The sequence below is a fragment of the Ailuropoda melanoleuca genome, chromosome 16 (genome assembly GCF_002007445.2).
Source record: "Ailuropoda melanoleuca isolate Jingjing chromosome 16, ASM200744v2, whole genome shotgun sequence".
Classification (NCBI taxonomy): domain Eukaryota; kingdom Metazoa; phylum Chordata; class Mammalia; order Carnivora; family Ursidae; genus Ailuropoda; species Ailuropoda melanoleuca.
In genome coordinates this window covers 39,726,167-39,751,598 of record NC_048233.1, presented here as the reverse complement: position 1 = coordinate 39,751,598, position 25,432 = coordinate 39,726,167, and the positions used below count along the sequence as shown (strand labels likewise).

The 25,432-nt window shown below is 47.3% G+C and overlaps 1 protein-coding gene across 3 annotated transcripts; it reads left to right on the top strand.

Annotated features, from left to right (window-relative positions):
- The first annotated feature begins 43 nt into the window (after positions 1 to 43).
- On the top strand, positions 44 to 22,354 carry FAM186B (family with sequence similarity 186 member B). 3 transcript variants are annotated; one of them, XM_034646499.1, is made up of 11 exons: positions 986 to 1,013; positions 5,087 to 5,154; positions 7,255 to 7,361; positions 8,212 to 8,437; positions 12,952 to 13,134; positions 15,197 to 16,859; positions 17,304 to 17,496; positions 18,329 to 18,507; positions 19,245 to 19,430; positions 20,605 to 20,757; positions 22,013 to 22,354. In XM_034646499.1, exons 3-11 carry the CDS (start codon positions 7,266 to 7,268, stop codon positions 22,155 to 22,157), a joined length of 3,024 nt encoding a protein of 1,007 aa, XP_034502390.1. In that variant the 5' UTR covers positions 986 to 1,013; positions 5,087 to 5,154; positions 7,255 to 7,265; the 3' UTR covers positions 22,158 to 22,354. The 3 variants fall into 3 exon arrangements, with proteins under 3 accessions (XP_034502391.1, XP_034502390.1, XP_019658480.1); XM_034646500.1 differs by lacking the exons at positions 7,255 to 7,361; positions 20,605 to 20,757 and having other exon boundaries at positions 44 to 1,013; XM_019802921.2 differs by lacking the exons at positions 986 to 1,013; positions 5,087 to 5,154 and having other exon boundaries at positions 7,106 to 7,361.
- Positions 22,355 to 25,432: the final 3,078 nt, after the last annotated feature.

Genomic DNA, 25,432 nt, shown 5'->3' with positions numbered 1-25,432 from the left:
ACCCAGTCCCGCAACTCTCGCTTCCCTCAACCCCTCTCCCCCNTTGGTGGCCGGGGCTCCGGTCGCGCCCGCGGACCAGCCGGGCCCTGAACCGGCCCGGAGCGCCCGGGCCAGGCCCCGCCCCCGGCGCGGACAGCCAGACCCCGCCTCCGCGCCTCCAGGTCCCGGGCCCGCCCACGGGGGGCGGGGCGCGCCTCCGGACTCCTGACGGGCGGCGGGAGCCGCAGAAGCCCGGCCGCGCCGAGCGGCTTGAGCGCGCTTCCCGGGCCGGCTCCCCGCGTCGGCCTCTCTCCTGCCTTCCCGCCCTTCCCGCCGGCCGCCTCCAGACCTGGGCCCGCCGTTTCCCGGCTGTCGCAGCTCGCCTGGCGTGTCCGCCGCGCACGGGCGCTCGCTCCCAGGACCTGGGGGCTGGACCGACGTGTTCATTCAGAATGTAGGGGTATCTTTGCACTTCACAAAGAGTTTTTTTATTCTTTGCCTAGTTTTTTTTTTAGCACTTTAAATTCATTCATTAAACAAGTGTTTGTTGAACATCTGTTATGTGCCTCAAACTGTTCCAGGCACTGGGCAGAGGGCAATTGAAAAAAAAGCATACAGATCCTCTGAAATCCCTGCCCTCCGAGGCGGCGTGCGTGCTTCTTAGGTGAACCTGAAGTTACTTCTTTTAAGATTTGGCTCCCACCAAGCGGTGAAAGTGAGCCAATCGTTTATAGGCGTTAGAGATGTGAGCGAAATACTATGTTGTGCAGAAAGGGAATTACAACCCACAACCCAAAACTAATGAATATGCAGAACGTTTCAGGGCTAGTAGCTGACAGGACTCCTGATACGGGTGCTGAAAGGGATCGAGCACCTTCTCTCCAAAGCCTGGATAAAAATGCTTCCTTTTTTCTTTATTCATCAACGCTTAGTTGAGTCTGTACTCTGTACTCGGTGCTGTGCTAGGTGCTGGAGTTCCAAAACTTGTGAGCCGGTTTCTGCTTGCAAGGGGCTTACAGTCTACGGAGAGAGAGGTAAGGCAACCACCAACAGGAAGCAGAACTCCTAAATTAAAAGGGACAAATGGGAGGAAAGGAAGAGGGGTTCGTTCGTGGGGACCATTGTAGAGAGAAACTTCATTATGGTTTTCTTCACAATACCTAGATAGCCTCAAATGAAGGCCTAGTCTTGTGGTTTTCAAACTTTATTACTGAGACCTCTGGGCATCGCAGAAGTGGTCAGAGGCTCCATAAACTTGTACCAGTCACATTGAATTTTATTTTTTTTCTTTTTCAAATAAGGTATTTCTTAGCCTACGTAGGCACCTATTTTAAAGAGTCAAATAATTGTATATGATTTGTTAGTAAAAACATCAAAGCCCTGCCTCCATCATCTCTCCCTCCCTGGAGGCAGCCGTTTTCAGCTATTTGAAGCTGTTTCTTTTGGCATTTTACCTTCATTACCCTGGCCCTCCTCCAGCTGCATCCCTCCCCACAGGAGTCCAAGGGGATATGCCCATCCAAAGCCTACTTACCCCCTTATAAGCCATATTCTGAATACCTGGGGCCTTGGATTTCCCTGCCCAGCTTGCCTCCTTGGAGCTTTCTTCCCCAGGAAGACCTTGCTGATGGGCGCCACTAGGCCTGAGGGATAGCCAAGGAGCAGTTTTTTGCAGCAAGAAGGAAGAGCCCAAGCTGGGGTCTCCACAGGACCCTGTGTGAAGCTCTCTCATGTAGGACAGAGGCAATTACAGAACAGAAGGGGGTGAGACAAGAGCCAGGGGCTGGGGGCTCCTATTTTCTAGCGGGACTCTGAGGATTCCAAAAATTCTAATTTAGAACCTGGCTTTCCAGGTTCTTATGAAGGTAGGTTGGTAAAGTGAAGAGTTTAGAAGGTATTTTAATTAAGTTTTTAGTTTAATTTGTAACATTAAAATATTTGAGTACATATCCCATTTGTAGTCTTGCCTCAGCTCCCACAAATAAAAGGGGCAGATTGGAGAATTTAACTTTGTTCCCTTCAGGTCTCTCCCCCCACCACCTGATCCCTCACTCTCATCCCCCATCTGGCAAATTTAATCCAATAATTTTTGTTAGTTTGGTTTTCAGTTTTTACAACACTGACTGCACCTGCTCCTCGGAGTCGAGCCATGTAGAAAACTTTGATGACTTCCTCTCCTGCACAACTTTTGATTTTTCCTGGAATTAATACTTAAACCTTGTTTTTTCAGTTGTTTAGTTTTCTATGTATTTATCACAAAATCTGCCTCAAAATCTTCCCCTAGTTGCCTGAATCTCTTCCCAGAATATCTAGACACAGCAGAGACTCTATCAACTTCATCTTCTTGAAGAGATCTCTGCTGGAGCCTTCGGACCTCCAATCCGAGCCTTTATCCTCTACCCTTGCTACACACCTGGCAACCTGGACTCTCCTCTCTCATCTTCCTGGCATCGTCTTTGATCTCTCCTTTGTTGGCTCTTTTGTTTGCCATATTCCATGTCTTTTTTTGTTGTTTAATTTATTCCCTCTTTTTGGAGACCATCTTGCAGAAGCTTCTTGAGAAAAGGAGAGGGAAATTATTTTGAAACTTTGCATGTTTGACATCTCCATTTTTCTACTCCAACACTTGATTGATTGTTTGATTGGGTATTGAATTTCTAAGGAATTATGAAGGCATTGTGACATTACCTTCTAGCTTTCATTATTGCTTATGAGAAGTCCGAAGCTTTGTAAGTTCTTATCCTTTGTAAGTAGCTTCTTCCCCATCTCTGAACCTCTCCTTGTCTCCAGTGTTCTAAGATGGCAGTGATATGTCTGGATGAGAGGCTGTTTGTTGTGCTGGGCACTCAGTGCCCCCTCACTTCTGGGAAATAATCTTGAATTATCCCATTGGTGATTTCTTCCCTTCCATTTTCCCCATTCTTTCTTTTTGGGGACTCCTAAAATCCAGATGATGAATCTGATGGAATGCTCCTACCAATTTCTTATTTTTCTCTCCTACTTTCCATCGTTATTACTTTGTGTCCTGGGAGAGTTCTCAATCTTATCTTCCCATTATTCTACTGAGTTTTTCAATATTGTAAAGATTTTTATTACTCTCACTTTACTGTTATTCTTCGAGTATTCCTTTCTAATAGCATCTTATTTTGTTTCAGTATCGCAATGGTTTCTTATCTCTGAAGCTATTAATGGTAGTTTTGTTTCAGTTTTCTTCTTTCTGCGTAATCTCTGTTTGCTCTAAATTTCTTTTTCTGTTGTTTTGTTCTCTCTCTGTTAGAATCTTTTCTTGGACGTCTTATAATCCTGGGTCGTTTGCTCACATTAAAGGATGGGTTACCAAAAAGCCCACGGGAGGCATCTGTGTTCTGTGAGCTCAGGTATATGGGTGGGGCTTGTTGGCCAAGAGTTTCACTGCAGGGAACCTCTAATGCTACCATCTTTAGGTCTTCTTCTGGGGTGGTCAGGCATCTGGCACAACCAATTCTGTTTGCCATCCAGTTGCCCCACTGCTGCCTTAGGACCCATCCTTCTCTAGTCTAAGTCAATAACCACTCGTCCGTATGCTTTCCAACTTCCTAAAGTATTCTGTTCCTGTCTCCTCTCCTGTTTCCCTGTCTTTGTGGATTTATGGCCTAAAAAATCCCTTTGCTATAGTTTTAGTGTATTTTTAGTAGAGCAAAATTAGATACATGTGTTCAATCTACCATTTTTATCCAAAAACTTTAGATATATTTTATCTGTTTTTAAAACAGTAGTTTAAAAACATGTATACTCAAGGGGCGCCTGGCTGTGGCTCAGTCAATGGAGCGTGCGACTCTTGATCTTAGGGTAATGAGTTCGAGCCGCACGTTGGGTGTAGAGATCACTTTAATAAAAAATTAACTAAAAATAGATACACTCAAATGTCCTACATACCAAGTTTCGCAGTTTACCGAAACATCCTTGTTGACATTGAATAATTTTATAACACTGGGATATCATGAAATTGAACTTATACTATTAATGTATTCTAGTAAGATATTGCTTTTATCTGTTTTAGGTAGTGAGGTTCTGCAAAAGGCTTTGCTTGGAAAAGGAGACTTCTGCTTTTTAAAAAAAAAAAGGTTTACAAACATCTTTCCTGGGCTAGTGATCATTAAGGGTGGCTCTTTTTTTCTTTTCTTTTCTTTTCTTTTCTTTTCTTTTCTTTTCTTTTCTTTTCTTTTTTTAAAGATTTTATTTATTTATTTGACAGAGAGAGAGACAGCCTTCGAGAGAGGGAACCACAAGCAGGGGGAGTGGGAGAGGAAGAAGCAGGCTCCTAGCAGAGGAGCCTGATGCGGGGCTCGATCCCAGGGCTCTGTGATCACGCCCTGAGCCAAAGGCAGACACTGAAGGACTGAGCCACCCAGGCACCCCCTTTTTTTTTTTTCTTTTTAGAGAAGAAGCAGGGGAGGGGCAGAGGGAGAGGGAAAGAATCTTAAACAGGCTCCACCCCTGTCACGTAGCCAATCTCATGACCCTGAGATCATGACCTGAGCCCAAATCAAGAGCTAAATTTTGTCATGTTTTCATTTCCATTCAGTTCACAATATTTCATAATTTTCCTTGTGATTTCTTTTTTGATTCATGGATTATATAGAAGTTGTTTAATTTACAAGTATTTGGGAATTTTCTAGGTATTTCTCAATTATTGATTTATAGTTTAATTCCATTGTGGTCAGAGAACATATTTTTTTAATGATTTATTTATTTGTTTATTTGAGAGAGAGAGAGAGAGTGCATGCGCACAGGGGGAGAAGCAGAGCAAGAGAGGCAGAGGCCCCATTGAGTAAGGAGCACCCACCCAGGCTCTATCCCATGACCCTGAGATCATGACCTCAGCGGAAATCAAGAGTCGGTCGCTTAACTGACTGAGCCATCCAGGCATCCCATTATATGACTCTAATCTTCATAAACTTACTGACGTTTGTTTAAGGCTCAGATTGTTCCATATGCATTTGGAAATAATATGTGTCCCGCTGTTGTTGTTGGATGAGGTGTTCTATAAATGTCAGTTGAGTCAAGTGGGTTGATAGTGTTTTTCAAAACCTCTAAGTCCTTACTGATTTTTTTCTATTTTTACCAGTTCCTGCAAGAGAAGTGTTGAAATCTCTAACTGTAATTGTGGATTTGTCCATTTGTTCTTTCATATCTGTAAGTTTTTTTGCTTTGTATATTTTGAAGCTCTGTTATTAGGTTCATGCACATATAGGATTATATCCTTCTTTTAAAGATTATATATATTTATTTGAGAGAGAGGGAGAGCACAAGCAGGGGGAGGGGCAGAGGGAGAAGGAAAAGCAGACTCCCCGATGAGCAGGGAGCCCAACATGGGGGCTTGATCCCAGGACCCTGAGATCATGACCTGAGTGGTAGGCAGATGCTTAACCAACTAAGCCATGCAGGCGCCCTGGATTATGTCCCCTTTATTAATGGACATCTCTATCATTATGGAATGTCCCTCCCGTTTTTATCTTTGCTGATATTTCTTATTCTAAAGTCTGCTATTAATATAGCCATCCCAGCTTTCTTTTTGATTAGTATTAGCATGGTTTATCTCTTTCTCTCCTTTTACTTTTAACCTATGTGTGTCTTTTTTTTTTTAAAGATTTTATTTATTTATTTGAGAGAGAGAGAGAGCCAGCAAGAGAGGGAACACAAGCAGGGGGAGTGGGAGAGGAAAAAGCAGGCTCCTAGCAGAGAAGCCTGATGTGGGGCTCGATCCCAGAATGCTGGGATCATGCCCTGAGCCAAAGGCAGATGCTTAATGACTGCGCCACCCAGGTGCCCCTATGTGTGTCTTTTTATTTTAAGTGTGGTTTCTTATAGACAGCACATAATTGAGTCTTGGGTTTTTCTTTATTGAACCTTACAAGCTCTATCTTTTAATTAGCTTTCTTAGGTCATTTATATGTAATCTAATTATCAGTATGATTGGGTTCAAAAGAAAGAAGAAAGGGAGGAAGGGGAGGAAGAAGAGGGAAAAAGGAAAGGACCCCAGACTGGGAATCAGGAAATGAGGATGAAGTCCTGGCTCTGTACTTCCCCAGCTCTGTAACTTTAGGTAAATCTCGTGACTCTTCTGAGTCTTAGGTGGCTCATCCATGTTTTTAAGGATGAATAAGTTATTTGTAAACTACAACGTGCTCTGAAATTTTAAGGGATTAAAGGACTATCCAGTGCCAGATGTATAGATAGAGAGGTATCTGTAAATCAGGGTATGAGTGCCTCAAAGACAGAACTAGGTCTCACTCATTTCTGTATTTCTAGCTTTGAGTATGCGAATGAACTGATGGTATATGAAAGGTGGGTGTCAGGTGCCAAGTTATTAAGTGGCCATGGCACTGCTGAGAACTGAACTTTACAATATTTAATTCCTTATCTGTTAAGTGGGAGTACTTTTAAGTAGCATGGAAGAATAATTTGCAAGTATACACATTTGTTCTTACATATGCATTCATTCAACAAGTGTTTATTAAGTGCCTACTGTGTGCCAGGCTTGGTTCTAGGTCCTGGGCATACAACAATGTCCATTTTAGACATTTGTTTCTAAAAGCAATCTTGCAATAATGATCCCCTTCAGTAAGGAAAAGTGCTGATAGAGCCTTAATCCTTGGTGCAAATGCAAACATATCACCATTACTTATTGATTGGTTCTAATTTTTAAAAACTTTTCTTTGGGCAAAGAACTTTTTCTAATTATTTTTTCCTATTTTTAGCCAGCAATATTTAGTTTGGTAACAGAACATTTAAGGACTTAAGAAAAAAACAATAGGTCGACACGGGACACCAGGGTGGCTCAGTTGGGTAAGCATCTGCTTTCCACTCAGGTCATGGTCCCAGGGTCCTGGGATTGAGTCCCACATTGGGCTCCTTGCTCAGCACAGAGGCTGTTTCTCCCTCTGCCTGCTGCTCCCCCTGCTTGCGTGCTCTCTCTCTCTCTCTCTGACAAATAAAATCTTTAAAAACAAAAACAAAAAAAACCCCACAATAGGTCGACTTAATATATATTAGGTAATACATAAAAAGCTAGATAACCACGCAGATAGTTGACAAGGAGCCATTCTTCTAATCAAACTGATGATGTCACTGGAGAAGGGGTCAGTTGGAACCTGACGTCTGGCAGTTACAGGGAGCTGTGGCTAGGCAGAGAGGGTACTTAGGAACTGCCCTGGAGTCCTTAACCCCAAAGCAGCTAGCATCACATGTCCAGGCCTGGGTACCAGAGACACAGGACACCTTTGCAACTAACAGGGTGATCCAAAATGGAGAAAGACAGGCCCCCACAGTTGATGACCCCTGCATCGGTGAAAGCCATCATCTCAAGGATTGAGGCTGCCCAGCAAACGCGGGCTCAGGAGGTAACACCTGTAATGAAGGGGTCAACCCTTCTATTGGGATCTGATGTGGAGACTGGGAACTGAGTCCAGACTGGGACAGGAGTCCAGCTCTGGGCCTTCGGGAGTCCTGGGATCCTCAGCAAGCTGGGTTTGCAGACAGATTAATCCAAACTATCCATCTCCTAGACTTGGCCTCTGTAGAGCGAGCGGGAATCAAACCACCCCGTGAGACAGGGCATAGGAAAGGAACAGCCCATGAGGAAGCCCCAGGATGGCCCTGAGACACATAGTGATAAGTCTTAGCAGGGCAAGAGGAGGGGCCCAGAGTTCCTGATTCAGGCCTGTTCTTGGCCACCTGTGAGAATCCTTCACGCTAAGCCCTAGAAGCTTACAGGGAAAAGGCCAAAGACTGAAATCACCCTGCACGTGAGCATCCAGTGCATTTTTTTTATGGGAGCCTCTGATCCTAAGGGTTTCTTAGGGCCTCATTTTTTCAGCCTGTTGCTTCTGGATCCTTGTGAGGAGAGATGTCCAGAAATCCCTAGAAAATTTTGAAATTCTGAAGAAATGTATGCTCTGAATTTTTAGTGTTCTCTCCCTTCCTGACCTGGTCTTAATCATCAAAGTGACACCAAGAAGAGCTAACACTTATTTCATGTACCAGGAACCGTCCTAAGTGCTTTACAAATATTGATTCATTTAATCTTTAGAAAAATTGTGACGTGAGTACCATAATGATCCCCAGTTTATAAGTAAGAACACTGAGGCCCCAAGGGGTGAACTGACTTGTCTGAGATCACACTACCGGGACATGGGATCTGGCGCCAGAGTTCCCACCCCTAAACACTACAATCTGCTGCCTCCCATATAGGATATCTCTTCCCAGCTCTCAGACATCTTGGACAATGTCAACTGTGTCATCAACCGCTTCCAGGAAGAATTGGGATATGATTTAAAAGAAAAGGTGAAATCTGACCGAACAGAGCAAAAGGGCAAGAACAGATTCATCTTGCTGGAGAAAATTGCCTCCTTCTCCGAAGATGCTAAGACTAAAGAGAAGCACTTGTACGAAATTCTCCGCTGGCTGGGTGACTGGGGTGAGTCTGCAGACCGGGTGCCTGGGGGCGGGCACCTTCCCCGCTGGACACTGGTCCCACACTCATTCCTGTCTCCTCCTTTCCCCACACCACGTCGGCTCTTGCCGGGAGGGGAAAGCAGGGCAGTGGGTGCAGTGCCTCTCCACTGAGACCTTCCCCCACTCCTGTCACAGCGATCCCGTCTACTCCCCAGAGGGACAAACATGTAATTGTCCAGAATATAGTAGATCGTGACATTAGCTGCATGTGTGATGGAGCTAAGTCACAGGTCCATTGTGACGTCTCATTTTTTAGCAGGGTTGAAACTAAATTCAAACCCATGCTGCTTTATTTATTTTGTTTTTATTTTTTCCAGATTTATTGAGACGTAATTGACAAATAACATTGTGTAATTTAAAGTGTACAATGCAATGATTTGATAGACATATATGTTGTGCAAGGCTTGTCACAATCAGGTTAGTTAACACATCCATCATCTCACAGATTACCCACCACCCCCCCCCTTTTTTTTTTTTCTGGTGGGCCTATTACAGGCACACAGTATGGCATTGTTGGTATAGTCACCACACTATATTAGATCCCCAGAACTTTTTTATTTTATAACTGAAACTTTGTACCCTTTGGCCAATCTCCCCATTTCCCCCACCCCCCAGCCCCTGGTAACCACCGTTCTACTGTCTGTTTCTGTGAGTTCAGCTTTTTAGATTCCACACGTGAGATCATATGGTGTTTGTCTTTCTCTGTTTGACTTATTTCACTTGCCATAATATCCTCAAGGTCTATCCATGTTGTGACAAATGGCAGGATTTCCTTTGCTATGACTGAATAATATTTCATTGTATAAAGGGGGCTCCTGGCTGGCTCAGTTGGAAGAGCATGTGACTCTTGACCTCAAGGTCATGACTTAAAGCCCCACGTTGGGGGTAGAGGTTACTTAAATAAATAAATAAACTAAAAAAATAAATATTTCATCATATATACCACATTTTCTTTAACCACTCATCGATCTACTGACTCTTAGCTTGGTTTTATGTTTTGGCTCCTGTGAATGATGTTTCAGTGAACATGGAAATACAGATATCTCTTGGAGGTAGTGATTCCATTCCCTTTGGACATATGCCCAGAAGTGGGATTGCGGGACCATGTGGTAATTGTATTTTTAACTTTTAGAAAAAAACCTCCATACTGTTTTTCAAAATGGTTGTACCAATTTATATTCCACCGGCAGTGCACAAGGGTCCCCTTTTCTCCACATCCTCACCAACACTTGGAATCTCTTATCTGTTTCATAATAGCCATCCTATCGGGTATGAGGTAATATCCCCTTGTGGTTTTAATTTGTGCTTCCCTGACGACGAGTGTTGTTGAACACCTTTTCACGTACCTGTTGACCATTTGTAGGTCTTCTTTAGAAAAATGTCTGTTCAGGTCCTTTGCCTTCTTTCCTTTCATATACATATTTAATCATGGGGTTGAAAGGAATCATAAATATAATCTGGTTCTATATCCTTAATATTACATGTGAGAAAATTAAAAATAACAAAAGAAGTATGTCAAATTGTTGTCATTTTAAATTCATCATCTCCAATGTTAGTGTGCCCTCCATATCTCTCAGGATACTTATTTGAATATTTGCCTGGGGCTGTTGGCCCCTGCCTCCTACTCTCCCTCCCTTCAGGACCACTGACCCTTCTCACTTTCACTAAACCTCCTTTCCAACTTCAGGAGACACCGAACCCTTGTGGTTAAAATTACTGGCTGTGGAGGAGATGTGAGTCCGTCTCCACCATTTAGTAGATGTGTGAACTTAGGCACTGGTTTCGATTTTTCTGCACGGCTGTTTCCTCATCCCTGGAGTAGATGGTCCCGCCCCAGCCAGGCCCACACTGACAGGTGTTACTCATGGACACATTTGTCAGCACAGCGGGGGACACACATTTGCCTGCTTTCCTAAACTCCAGGACAACACTGACAGCACCTGTACAGTTTCCTCCCCATGTCAATAGGCTGCCCGGTAGCTGATTCTGCACTGGGTACATTTAAACTGGTTCGGAATGTGTTGCAGCTCGTGCAGGAAGTTGGATCAAAGGGATGACTTTGGGTATGACTCTTGCACAGTCATGGAGTAGCTACGGTTGGACAGTTAGTTGTCGTCATTTTTCAAAGGGCCGCTTTCTAGGAGCTGCGTGCTTGCATCGCAAGGGAAAGATCTCTGAGACCAGGCCAGCCTCCTTTGGTCTTTAGTATGGAATCTGTGTTGCCTTTGCCTGTTTTTTAATTGGATTATTTGTTTTGTTCACTATCCAGTTGTATGAGCTCCTTCTTCTGGATATTGACCCCTTATCAGATAAACGGTTTGCAAATACTTCCTCTCATTCTATAGATTGCCTTTTTCATTTTGTTGATCCTTTCTTTTACCACGCAGAAACTTTTTAGTTTGATGTAGTCCCACTTGTTTGTGTTTGCTTCTGTTGCCTTTGCTTTTGGTGTCATATTCACAAAATCATTGCCAGGACCAATGTCAAGAAGCTTTTCCCCTGTGTTTTCTTCTAGGAGTTTTAGGGTTTCAGGTCTTAGATTTAAGTCTCTAATCCATTTCAAGTTAATTTTTGTGAATGGTGTAAGATAGGGATCCATTTTGCATATGAATATCCAGGTTTACCAACATCACTCATTGAAGAGCCATCCTTCACCCATTGTGTATTCTTGACTCGATTGTCAAATATTAGTTGCCCATTAATGCATGAGTTTATTTCTGGGTTCTTGACTCTATTCCATTTGTCTATGTATCTCTTTTTATGCCAATACCATATTGTCTTGATTACTATAGCTTGGTAACATAGTTTGAAATCAGATGATGCCTCCATCTTTGTTCTTTTTCTCAAGATTGCTCTGGCTATTTGGGGCCTTTTGTGGTTCTATATGAATTTTAGGATTGTTTTTTCTGTTTCTGTGGAAAATGTTGTTGGGATTTTGATAGAGATTTTGTTGAATCTATAGATGTCTCTAAGATGGTAGTATGGACATTTAATTTATTTTTTTTAAAGATTTTATTTATTTATTTATTTATTTATTTGACAGAGAGAGAGGCAGTGAGAGGGGGAACACAAGCAGGGGGAGTGGGAGAGCGAGAAGCAGGCTTCCTGCTGAGCAGGGAGCCTGATGTGGGGCTCGATCCCAGAACGCTGGGATCATGAACTGAGCCAAAGGCAGATGGTTAACGACTGAGCCACCCAGGCACCCCAAAATAGTATGGACATTTTAAACAATATTGTCTTCCAATCCATGAACGTGGAGTATCTTTCCATTTATATGTGTCTTCTTCAATTTCTCCTATCAACGTCTTACAGTTTCCAGTGTAGAGATCCTTCTCCTCCCTGGTTAAATTTATTCCTAAGTATATTATTGTTTTTGATGCTGTTGTATATGGGATTATTTTCTTTTTTTTTTTCAGATACGTTATTGTTAACGTATAGAAATGCAACCGATTTTTAAAGAGAACTTTATTTTTATTTATTTATTTTGAGAGAGTGAGGGAGAGTGCGCACGCATGCATGCAGTCAGAGGAGGCGCAGAGGGAGAGGGACAGAGAGAATCCCCAGAAGGCTCCACGCCCAGTGTGGAGCCCAATGTGGGGCTCAGTCCCACAGCCCTGAGATCATGACCTGACCTGAAATTAAGAGTCGGATGCTTAACCGACTGAGCCACCCAGGCGCCCTGAAATGCAACTGATTTTTACATGTTGATTTTGTACCCTGCAACTTTACTGAATTTGTTTATTAGTTCTAGCAGTTTTTTTGGTGGAACACACCAGGTATTTTATAGAGGAACCCACAGGTGATATTTACTTAATGACTCTTACTTCATGGGCACTGGGCCAAATAGCATTGAGGCCAGCTGTAAACAACTGGTATAGCCACTTGAGTGTGGACCAACTATACGCAGGCCTGGAGCCAGGTGCTACCCTCATTAAGATCAGAGTTATGCCTTCATAAGACCTTACTCTGCTATGAGGTTGGGCAGATGCTGCAGTGATGGAGTAAGAGGGTTTAGGGATGTGCCCCACCCCCTTTACACTGCCCTCCCCCAAGGAGCTCTCAATTCTGTGGTCCTTCAGCTGCACCCAAGAACTAAGCAGGGTTGTTCCCTCCAGTTAATTCATTTAATTGTCCAGATACCAGACTAGGCAATGGGGATAGAACAATAACAAGGCAGACACATCCCTGGCCTTATAGTTAAACAACACTGTTTAATGTCTATTGCCTATTTTCTACACAGCAGGGTTCATGTTAATCATTTCACATGTATTATCTCATTTAATCCCCACCCAACTCTTACAGGCATGTATGTTGAGGCTCAGAGAAATAAGTAACTTACCCAACATCACACAGCTAGTAAGAGGTGAATCCAATCCGACCTCAAAGCCTGCTGGTATAACCCTCATGCTATGGGACTCCTTGGAGCTCCCTAGAGGACAGATTGCACTCAGCTTGTACCCCTCACTCCCTTTCCAGGTGACAGTCTGACCTATGAGTTCAGGAACAGGAAGGGTAAGGAGGAAGAGAAAGCTCTGGACGAATGGATCGAGGTGATGGAGAAGGTGTTACCTCTCTCTCTCATTGCCACCAAAGGAGGCATCGAGTCTCTCATTTCCCTTTGCTCTACTCTCATTGAAAGACAAAAGAAAAGGACACAAAGTAGGTTGCAGGAGCACCCAGGATGGGGGTTGTGTGGGGTGGATGCCATCTCAGGAGAAGAAGTCACATACTGGGGTCTGTCGGGGTCTTTTTGACTCTCCTCCATAACAAAAGCCTTATCTGAAATGGAGAGGCAGTATTATGGGGTTGGGGTGTTGAACCCAAGCTGAGCGCTCTGCAGTTCTGAGCTGTGAAGGGAGGAGTAATGTGGAGACAGGTCCCTGTTGGTGCTTCCTGGGGCTGTATCCTCATGCATGTCCTGGGGATCAAGACTAGAAAGCCAGAAAGGCTGGATGGAGTTTGTAGCTGCAGAGCCAAGAAGTCTAGCGAGACTCACCAGAGGCCCTTCCAGAACCTTCTCATTTGTGGCTGCTCCAGAAATGGTCAGTCAACAACACGGCTCAACCTCGAAATTTTACTTGTATCAGCACTAGAAGGGACCTGAGATTATTGAACTCCTCTTACATTTTATAGTTGAGAACATTAAAGCTCAGAGAAGAGAAATGACCACAAAACAAAACAAAACAAAACAAAAACTATGGCAAAACCAGACCCCACACTTAGGTTTTCTGGCTTCTTAATCTTACTGGGCTTCGCAGTTAGATGGACTTGAGTTTGAATCCCGTGTGTCAATTTCTGGCTGTGTGACTTTGAGCAAGTTGTTTAACCTTTCTGAACCTCATTCTCTTCATATGCAAAGAGAGGAGCACACCGCCCACGTGCAGGGTTCCCCTAGGTCTGAGGCATCTGGCACCAGCTTAGAACATGCTCAGGGCTTAATAAGCGGTAGGTCACATGTGTGTTTTGTCATTGATTCTCATGGCCAGGATCCTTATCAAGCAAGATCGATAGTTGGGGGAGGGAAGAAGCAGGGAAGGAGACGGACTCTCCTACAATCCTTGACATTATGTCTTGAAATATAGTTATTTGTATACTCATTTCCCTGCTAGATTATAAACTCCTGGAGGGGCAAAGGCTGTGTCTTATTCATTTCTTCTTAGGGATTAGTTATTGAGCACTTACGAGGTACCTGGTACTGTGCTTGCCACTAAACATGCACGATCCAGTGAATTCCTATGAGTAGATGCTGTGGTTATCCCCATTGTTCAGAAACAGAGGCACTGAGAAGTTAGGAAACTTGCCTAAAGCAAGTAGTAAGGATGGGATTCTAGCCCAAGTTATCGGATTCCAGAATTCAAGCTCTGAACCACTAGGCCAAATGCTAGCTTGACTTCAATGCCATTTAATTTCCACATACCCTTTAGCTCCTCACCCAGTTAGCCAATGTTTTTTCTGTCAGTGATGTCCGTCGAATGGGCGAGTGAATGGATGTTCCAAGATAATCACTCTAGCAGCCCTATGCACCTAGATCAAGGGGATACCACTATGACCATGACCCAGCTCTGAGGAGCTGAGGTCTATGAACTGGTTTGAACAGAGTGCACAGTCTGTGTTTATGTGCATTTTCCTGGGTAGGAGGTCCCCGGCTTTCCTCAAAGTATCAAAGGAGTTCATGACCCCCCAAATGGAAAAAGACATTAGTCATTAAAAAACCCAGCATATGAACAGCTGCAGAACCATGTGATAAATTCTCTACACAGTCTAGTGGTAACAGGAAAGGGAAACAAATCTTCTCAGGTGATCTGAAATCTAACTGCCAGGTAGGGTTCCGGAGTTTGGGTAGTTGGCAGTAGGGAGCCAAACATGGATACTGAGGCTGGGAAGTGGCATGATTAGAAAAGTAACTTTACTCCAGGGAAATATGTAGGATCAGAAGTACATTGAATTGAGTTGAACTGAATTGAATAGTTTCAGGACCCATGGGCCCTGCAGGTGCCATGGAGCTGGCAGACCCCGATGGGAAAGCTCTGGGCAAGCTCTGAGCCTGGCAGAGACCTCTCCTGATAACATCTCCCTGGCCTCATGTATTGCCTCAGTTCCTTATTCTTGACAAAGGCCTAAGAGGGTTGGATGGGAATTTAGCCAAGCAGGGTGTAGAGAATCAGTATAATCTTTGGCACCCACGGGAGTTTGTTGCCTTTGTTCTCTCTACCTCTCCTAGTATCCAAACACACCTTCTGGCAGGACTGGTGGGAACAAAGCCCCCCCAGATCTGCATCCTATCCTCAGCCACTGAGCCCAGAGCAGATGCTCCAGGACAAGCATACTACCTGCATGAAGGTCTCTGAGGTGACGTCCATGCTGCAGGAGCTCCTGGACTCCACCATGTTTAACCAGGGGGAGGTCAGAGCCATCAGGTACATGTCTGCTGTGGTGGAGAACCTCAACAAGGCCTTGACCCTCCAGCACAAGGAGAATAATAATCTGGAGACCAAATACAGGAACCTGAAAATAGAGATGACCAAAGAACTCAGCAGCCAGAGGCTCTACTTCCAGAATTCCCTCCAAGTTCTCCAGAGCAAGAGGGATGCCCTACTAAAGCAGGTAGAAATCCTAGGGAGAAAATACCATGACCTCCTCCTGATAAAGCATGCCTTAGAGTTCCAGCTGAAGAAGGCTCAGTCTTCTAGAGATCAAGCAGAAGAACCAGCCAAGATCTTGGTCGACTCCCTGGGCCCCCCTGAGAAAGAGACCCTTCCAAAGAAAAAAACAGTCATGGAGGAAACCCAACAGGAACCCAAGGAGTGGTTGTTTTTGTCACTGACCCCAGGTTCCATGGCCCCAGCCTGGGACAGTGGTACCAGGCCTTCAACGTCTCAGCCACTTTCCACCATGACCACACATTCAAGGATTGCAGATGTGTACAGCAGCAAGGACACTGAACATCTCCACCCCGTGTTGCTGTCCCCGGTGGATCACAAGTTTCCTAAGAAATGGGAAGGACCTGTGGCAGAGAGCCCAGGACACCAAGTCAAAGACCAGAAGGACTTCCAGAAAGCAACCCAGGAGAAGGAAGGACTCCAAATTAAGTCTCATTTTAGGACGCAGCTGTCCCCAGAGAGCTCCAAGAAGGTGGCCTTGAAGAGCAAAGTGGAGCACTGGGAAGAGGAACTCAGCTGGGAGAGGCAGAGGCAGCAGTGGCTGGAGGAGGAGGCGATGTGGCTGCAGCGGCAGAAGAAATGGGCCCTGCTGGAGCGGGAGCACCAGGAGAAGCTGCAGCAGTGGGAGTTGCAGGAGAAGGCGAGGGAGCAGCAGCGGAGGTTGGGCCAGCAGGAGAAGGAGCAAGGGGGCCCGCGGAGAGAGCTAGAGCGGTCAGGGGAGGACGTAGGCAGAATGATCTTCACGACTACCAGGCGGTGGAAGGACCTGGAGAAGGCATCGCTGGCGCCTCCCCCAAGCCGGGCCCAGTCTGCTTACCAAGGCAGGAGGCCACACCGGCCCAGGTCCCCTAGTACCCAGCGGCCTGCCCCCAGAAACCAGAGGAACCTGAGTTCTGCCAAGTCTACCCAGAAACCACGGGCCTGCCAGGTTCCCACGAAGCCCAAGAAATCGGCCTCCTTCCCTGTCACAGGCACATCCATCCAAAAGGTGTCCCGGCCTCCCTTGCAAACGTCCCCGGCAACTCTTAAAGGGAAAGTATACCACATGGACGCAGAGGCCCAGAGGAAGAACCTGAAGCTTCTGGAGGAGGCTGAGCCGGGGCTGCCCCACTCCCTGCGCAGCAAGGCGCTGGAGCTCACCACCACCACCATGGAGCTGAGCACGCTCCGGCTGCAGTGCCTGTGCCGTAGGTACATCCTCTACAGACGCTTCCAGAGCCTCCGGTAGGTACTCCCTGGCACCCGCACCCACTGCTGTGTGTGGCACATGGGGATGGAGAGGTCACCCTGGACCGGGACAAGGTCCCCCGAGGGAGGGGACCGGCAAAGGGTGTCTGACCTTGGGGCGTTGGGAGGTCAGGCACATACACATGCACTCTGCTCTTTCTATAGCAGGCTTTTCCTCGAAGCCCGCCTCCTTATTTCTTCCTCTCTTCCCTTAGCCCTGTCCATAACGCACCTACTGTGCCCCCCTGCTTCCAGCCAGGCCCCAAGGCTCCTCACCCGCCACCACCTCCCACTTCTCTGCCTCCCGCTTTCCTTGGCTCTCCCCAGCCTCTGTTGCTCTCCTTGCTGTCAGGAATCACAAACACAGAGCCCTAGCTGCTTAACAGACTTGTGGGAGCAGGAGGTCCTTTCACCCACTAAATCACTTCCCTCGTTTCCCAGACAGGAAGTGATCAACCACATACAAGTCATGAGAGAAACTGAGACTACCTACAAGGCCCAGAACCTTTACATCTTCCTGGAAAACATCGACCACCTGCAGAACCTCTGGCTGCAGGCCTGGGCAGACAAGCAGAAGGACCTGGAGGAGAAGCGCCGAGAGTGTCTGAGCAGCATGGTGACCATGTTCCCCAAGGTGGGCCTCTGCTGCCCGGGGTCAACACCACCAGGAGGGACGGGGCCAGGAAGTGAGCCAGTGGGGCTGTGGGGTGGGACTGGGGGCGGGGCAGCGGAAGGGAACTAAAACGGCAGGTGAAAGCCTCTGAGCCAGGAGGAGGTGAAGGCTGGAGGCCCCTGAGTGGGAGGAAGGGCAGCTTTCCAATTTCCATATATGGGGGAGGTAGGGAGAGAGAGAGAGAGAGGCCCTCAAAAAGAGCTGTAGAGTTTGGGGGAAGCTGTGTGCTGAGGCACGCAGTGTAAGTGCCGGCACTGGGCAGCTGGAGGTGCCTTGGCCTTGGGGCTATCCTCCCAACTCAGTTTCCAACCACTTTCCCCTCATCTAGATCATCTCCTGTAGGTAGCTTGACTTGCCACATTGGTTTTGAGGGTGAGAAGGAAAGGGACTGCATGACAGTTCTCTGGGTGGCTGGGAGGGTTCCTTCAGCTCCTCACGCAGTGCCAGGGCCGGGCCTGGAAACAAGGATACCCTAGAATGTTCTGGTATCTTTGGCCTCATGTCATGAATCCTGAGTGCTCTCTCGAGTTCCCGTTGCTCTGGCTTCTGTTAGGTTTTTCCTTGCTGTTTCGCTCACTGTCCAGCTTCTCCACAACAAAGGAGAAAACAGGAACTAACCTAGCAAATAATAATTCAAGGAATTTTTAGGAAATTTGATCCTCGGGGATCCCAGGGGTCTCTGATTGGAGGGGTTCCCTGGGGCTTACCTTCTCCTCTCCGCCCTGAGTCAGGCTATGCTCTGGAGAGGGGATACATTCCTATCTCCCTGATGCCCCTCTGCTGGCTCCTCTAGCTCCAGCTGGAGTGGAACACCCACATGCACATTCCTGTGATCACCAACCCAAAGTCGAGGAAAAGCAAGCCACCCCCCTCCTTTCTTCGCCGCACCCACTCCTGTGGTCCCTCCTCCAAGCAGTCCCCAGAGCACTGTGCAGCCAAGCACTGGAAATGTGTGCCCCTGCGCCGGGCCCGGTAGGTGCAGGGGAGCTGATGGGCAGCCCCTTGAGATGGGTGGGGAGAAAGGGAGCAAGACTGGGGGTGGCCAGACCGGGGAGCCTGGCAGTTTGGTGAGGGCACAGACAGGCCAAGCTCACCTCGTGAGTTGCAAGATGCCCGTCTTCTCAGCTGCCCTGCTCAGCTCTGGCCATTGGCTCAGGTGTGTGTGTGTGTGTGTGTGTGTGTGTGTGTGTGAGAGATGTGGGCTTCAGAAGCCAGCCCGACCAAGCAGGTTTCAAACTGCAACTGAAAGACTCTGAGGACCCACCCCTGAGAGCTTAGAATCATTTCTGCCCTGAGCATTGTTGATCCAGCACTGCTATTGATCTGTCCATATAAACAAGGCTGATCCTTCCCACCGTGTAACCTCCAGGCTCAGAAAGACATACCATGAGCTTCTGGGCAGTCAAGAAGGCCCACATCCTCCCCTAGTGTGGCCCTGTGTGGGGCAGCCCTGGGGCTTGTGCCTAGAAGAACAGAGGCTATCCCGGTGCCCTTCCAGCAGCTCCTCAGCCAGATAAGCCCCAGAGAGGCGAGGCTTAGGGTTAAGGGGACAAGAGGTGACAGGATGGTGTTGACAACTATTTGAGAGGGAAAGAAAACAAGACCCGATGTTTTGGGCCTTACATCTTTGGAGAGCTTGTTGCTTCTCGATCTCCCTCTATGTATCTAACTCTTCGTTTCTTTCTACACTTTCAACCTCCACACCCCAGCCAACAGGAGAACCAGATGGAGGCCATCTGGAGAACTGATGTGGCCTCCTCCAGTTACCCAATAGAAGAGAGGACTCCCCCCAGCCTGCCCTGGGAGCAGCTAGGAGGGTGCCCAGACGTTCCCCGGCTGTTGGCCTTGGATGTGCATTCCTCCTACCGCAGAAGCTTAAGGTCCCTCAAGGCCTGGTAAGGTGCAAGCCTGGACGGTTAATCTGGATTCAGGGAGACATTCCCACCACGGGCAGGGGCCAGAGTGCATATTGTCTCTGTCCAACCACCCAAGAGATCTCTTTCCAGACATTCATAACCATCTCATTTATTGCACCACCTCAGACAGAGAGATGTTCACCTGCCTCACCAGCCATCAGCTTCGGGCCCCACGCCACCATTCTAGAACTGGGTACAGGAATGGAGAGATGGGGGAGACCAAGAATCCCGTGATGAGCCCGAGACTCGGGCCTGGCCCTGTTTTTGGCATTCTCATTTCCCTACTGCCTTCGAGAATTGTTCCGAGAAGAGTAGCTGAGGGGAAGAGGCAGGACTCAGTGGGCCAACAGGAGGCTTTTGTAGTTAGGAAGGTTCAATTCTCCTTTGCCTCCCCGGGCTTGAAGATGTCACTGTTGAAGACCCAAGGCTCTTTCAAGGAGCCTGTTTAGATTTTTTAGAGCCAATCCCAGCTGCCTCTTGTGGCCCTGGCCCTGCCCCAATTATAGATCTTTGACAGGGAGAGGGCACTGACACCTGCCCGTCTAGATCTAACCAGAACCAAGGTGTAAGACACCACTGCTGCCCTGTCCTCCAGACGGGGACTTAGGGAAGACAGTATGACATGGTAACATGAAAGCAGGCTGGTCCTTGGCTCCACTTCTACTCTGAAGTGGGCCTGAGGATCCCAGCTAGTACATAGATACCTGGTTTCCAGCTCCTGCAGAATGGCTAAGAGGTATGTGTGTGTCTGTGTGTCTGTATATGTGTATGTTGTTAGTTGTGTTGGATAAAGCAAACAAAATTGAGAGTAACCAAAACAACACTGTGGCAGAACTCAGGAACCCAGGGTTCAACTGGGGCCCTGCCCTGCTAAGATTTGGCTTAAGTTGCCCAAGGCCCCTAGAGTAGCGTCTTTTCTCCCCGACCTCCTCTTCTCTCTGCCTCCCCGCCAGGGCCTGGGCTTTGCTTGGTGTCTGCTTGAATCTGAGGCCCAACCCCTTTGTTCTTCCCACACACATAAATATGTGTACGTAAATATCAAGAATACACACTCCACTTGACCCTTGAAAATTGGGGGGTGGGGGTTGTTGGGGAAAGGGATTCACAGTGAACAGCACTGAACAACAGCCTCCTTTCTTCCCCCCTCTCTCTGGCATGACATGCAAAACCCGGAGACTCCTTCCTATCTCCTGCAGAGCTGTTCCACCCACACCCAGACCTCCACTGGGATCTCAGCTTCAGGCTTACGCACTTATCAAAATATTGATCCCGGCAAAGACAGCTTCCCCTTTCCAGGGGAATTTAGGTGAATACAATTTTCTTCCCCACTTTTTTAACTCCATACGAGTTGATTCAGTGTATCATACTACCAGGTGTAGCGGCAAAGCCCTACCTCTTCTGTCTTCTTGCTCCGCATCCCAGGTGGGCGCCCCCTCCCTGCGTGGCAGGCTCATCCTGGATGGTTCAGTGCGGGGGCTCCCCGTGTTGTCTTGGGACCCCATTACTGTGGCATGGGAATCTGCTACTCTTCAGTGAAAGTTCTCTGCTACTTGCCCAGGCTACTGCTGTCTGCCGGGGGGTGGGGGGTGGCCGTGCTGTTTTCTTTGTGAGGGCTCCGTGCGTGGAGACACACTCTGCTTCCACTCCCACTAGAGTGTACCTTCTCTCTGGCTGCCTGCCCCTGGCTCATCAAGGATCCTCACATCCAGCTGCTGTGTGGTCCCAGGTCACTCACTTCTTTGTGATCCTGTCAGCCTCACCAGCTCCCTGGGCCCAGTCAGGGCACCATCTAGTTTCATAACTAGGATGGGCTGCACACCGCCTGCCGCATTCTCCTGCCTGCAATGGACAGCCTGTATCATCTACAGGCCCCTGGGGTGTCCCCTCAGAATGTGGGGAAGGGCTATTCATCTTGCCTCTATGGGTTGGGACACTACAAAGCCGTGTCCCTCAAAACCCAGCAGACCCCCTCCTCCAAGAGCTGTCTCTGCTTTGTCTTGTGAACAGCTCCTCCGGGCTCTCTGGCTGACAGGTAAGATAGCTGTGTGCCTGCACACACCAAACGCTGTCTGCAGGTACAGAAGGATCTCGAGCCCGACTCTAAGCGCTCTGCCCTCCGTTGCTCGCGGCCTATCCCTGCACTGCTCAAGGACGGTGGGTCATGTGCACGGCCAAGATGCGGCGAGCACAGACTCACACAGACCTCCAGCCTGCTGCAGACAGAGAGGGCTTGTAACTTGGTTTCTGGGGAAAGAGATTAGAGGGCAGTGGAGAGGAAGGAACACAAATGGATAGGAAGGAGCAGGGCAGGATGAGGGGAGGGAAGAGGAAGTACTCTGTGATGTGAGACAAGAGGCAGATCGCCAGAAGAGAAGCAGAGCCCCTCGGACGTGGCCGAAGTGTTAAGTTAAGCAGTTCCACGTCCGGGTCCAGTCTGGGCGCCGCCCTGGACTGTCTCCCAGGGGCGAAGAGGGAAGCTCTTGGGTGGGCTGGGTGGGCATTCACATCCTGGGGCCTTGTCTCAGCTGCTCTCCAACCCATAATTGAATTAACTCTTTCAGTGTCTTGGTGGCTGACAGAAAGGAACGCCAGGAAGCCCCGGATGAGTCAGCCGAGCTTGTCTGTAAAAAGTCAAATGAGTCCCTTCCTGGAACCCTAAAAAGCCAGAAGGATCGAGACAATCTCAGTCCCCACTCCATCCCTTAGTCAGTGATTCTCAAACTTCAGGGTGACTAAACATCACATGGGAACTTGATTCAAATGCAGGTTCCCAGCTGGTGTTTTTACACAAACATCCTGGGTATTGCTAAGTAGTCCTAGAACTTTGAGAAACACGACTTTCCTCCTTCAGTCCCCAAACTGTACATTTTTAATAAAATAGAGGTGTGTTTATTTTTAAAGATTTCTGTGTTGTTGCTGAAACCCGCAGCTCCCCAACTCATTTTTGGAGCCAGCTCCATGACCACCTGGCCCCTGAACTGGATGCCAATTGGGGGGGATTCCCCAAGTGGTGTCTCTACCCTTTGAGAGCCAACAAGCTGAGATGGCCACGGTTAGTGCCTGGCACCCAGTAGGCACCGGTGACTTTTCGATGAATCAGAGACACGAACAAGTAAGTAACTGCTGTGCTGACAATTAGCCGGAAAGGTCAAAAGATAAGAACAAGGGAAGACACCAAGTACCAGTCAAGGCCCAGTGTCCCCGGTTGGAGGCAGAGGCATGTAGGTCTCTGAGGAGTGAGGACACAGGTAGAAGAAATAGAGACACAGAGGTTCCAAATCTAGATGGTGCGGGCCGAGGAGGCCATCTCTGCCAGTTGTCTTCGATCCAGTCACAACACTACCTTCATGAGTTCACCCAGCTAACGAGCGCTGCCGCCCAGTCCACTCCCCCGGCACACAGCCATCTGCCCCATCTCGCACTTGGCCTCTACCCTCCCCCTTCTCTCCAATGGCCCAGCCACACCTGGCCTAGGGACATGGGTCAGGAAATGACCTTGTCCTCAGAGAACTGCAATCCAGGGATTCTGTTTATCAGGAATGGTGTCTATCCTGGCTTCCACTCAAGGTCGAGACTCTGGAAGGAAGAGGAGGACATGGGACATGAACAGCTGGCCTTTGGATGATGTCAGAGTAGAAAATGACTTCTGAGCAACGGCTTAACATACAGCAAGGATGCCTGGTCTGGGAGGGAAGTGAGAGGCATTCCCGACGCAGGTCTTACACAGGACGGCTGTGGCGGCCACGCCGCTCCTGGCCTTTCAGGTCCCAGGCTTATTCTTTCTTTGGAGGCCTCACCCCAATTGTATCCCACATAATAAAATGCCCTCGCACGACATGTACAGCTTTACATAATCTGAAAGGATTTATATAACTTTGCTTTGGAAATAACTGGCTCTGAGTTTTTTTAACATGTCGTTGGCTGTGACTTCTCAACGATCTTCATGCATAGGGATGAAATCTAACAAGTTTTGTAAATGTAATGAGAATATTTTAATACTCAAGTTGACAGTGTAATGAAACTAACAGTATTATGTTTTGTCAACAATTGCATATTAATATTTTTCCATGTTTGTATTTTGATGCCAATGACATTTTAAAGGTTCCATACGTTTTTATAGGCTCTTGGCGCTGCGCTTAAGGTGCCCAGTGGCTACGCCTGCTCTGGTGATGGCAGACTTCGACCCTCTGGACATTCTCTAGTAAGCTCTCTGGCAAGCGAGCAGAGTGTCTGACAGATTCTTCTGCTCTGTCAACAGTTTCATATCCTTGAAGGCAAAGAAGTCATGGACTGTCCCACCTGGGAAGCCAAGAGGTTTGGACACCAAGGAGAGAGATCTCTATCTCTGTCTCTCTATGAGGATATGTGATATATATGGTGATTTTCTATGAAGTTTTTGACATTGTACACGAGCTTCATTTTTTTTTTCGGAGGAAAGTTGATGTACTTGGTAGAATAAGATATCGCCTCCACCCCCCAAAAAACTTCAGGAAGCGTAAGGCATAGGAAGGAATGCTTCTTGGCATATTTCTTCGAGCCAGATTTGGGAGTTGGCCATAGCTCTGTATGGCCCGTGGCCTCCGGGGCCTCCAAGATGATGAGCCAACACTAATGTGGAGAAGGAGACACGAGGAAAGGGTCTGCTTGAAGTGCTAAGTGTGACCTGCAAGGAGGCGTTGGTAAAGTGGAAAGGACAAAAACCTTTTGAAGACAGCCCAGCCGAAGAGCCAGGGAGAGGAAAGCCATGCCAGGTCTTGTTTTCCATGTACTGGGGAGGCCAACTTGGAAAGTCAGAAAAAGGCTGAGTGTGACTCCATGACTGGAGGCGTAATCTTCTTAAAAATTAAAAATAAATAAAAAGCATGGCTAACATGTTACTATTAATTGGGGAATTTGAAATAGTTATATTTACTATAAATAGTCTAGTGGAAAAGGTGGACAACATGCATAACAGATGGGGAATTTGAGCAGAGTAGGAAATTATAAAAAAGAAATGGAAAAGTGAAAATGCTAGAAGGGAAAACTTTAACATCAGAGATGAAGAATTCCTTCAGCACGTTTATCAAACTGGACAGAAGCAGAGTCAAAAAATCTGTGAACTTGGAGCTAGATCAACAAAAATGAACCAAACTGTATCACAAAAAGTAAAAGCAAACAGACAATTGAGCAAACTCAGAACTAAGCACCAAGACATATGAGACAATGACAACTGGTCCTACACATATGTAATGGACGTCCCAGAAGGGGAGGGGAGACAGAATGAGGCAGAAAAAATATTTGAAGAGATGATCACTCAGAATCTCCCAAGTTTTTTGGGTTTTTTTTTTTTTAGATTGTATTTATTTATTTGACAGAGAGAGACAGCCAGCGAAAGAGGGAACACAAGCAGGGGGAGTGGGAGAGGAAGAAGCAGGCTCCCAGCAGAGGAGCCTGATGTGGGGCTCGATCCCATAACGCCGGGATCATGCCCTGAGCTGAAGGCAGATGCTTAACAACTGAGCCACCCACGCGCCCCAGAATCTCCCAAGTTAACAAAAGACAACAAACCACAGGTCCAAGAAGCTCAGAGAACCCCAAACAGGATAAATGGGAAGAAAAACATAACTAAGCATATCACAGTCAAACTGTTGAAATCAGAGAACATCTAGAAAGTAACCAGAAAGATGCAGGGCCTGGGTGGCTCAGTCAGTTGAGCGTCTGACTCTTAATTTTGGCTCAGGTCATGATCTCAGGGTTGTGAGATCCAGTTCCTGGTCCAGCTCTGCGCTCAGTGGGGAGTCAGCTTAAGATTCTCTCCCTCTCTCTCCCTCTGCCCCCACCCCCACTTAGTAGTCTCTCTCAAGAAAGAAAGAAACAAACAAACAAACCAGAAAGTAAAACAAATTATATAGAAAAACAAGAGTCTTATTAGAAACTCAGCCAGATGGTTCCAGGCCCGGCTGGATCCCTGCCTAGAGGTCCACAAGACAACCTAGGAGCGC

Excerpts from the sequence above, each read along its gene's own strand:
- FAM186B (XM_034646499.1), top strand. The coding sequence starts at position 7,266 with ATGGAGAAAGACAGGCCCCCACAGTTGATGACCCCTGCATCGGTGAAA. Across the intron at positions 16,860-17,303 it reads AGACGCTTCCAGAGCCTCCG|ACAGGAAGTGATCAACCACA; the intron begins GTAGGTACTCCC and ends CTCGTTTCCCAG. Across the intron at positions 20,758-22,012 it reads CCCTTTCCAGGGGAATTTAG|TGTCTTGGTGGCTGACAGAA; the intron begins GTGAATACAATT and ends TAACTCTTTCAG.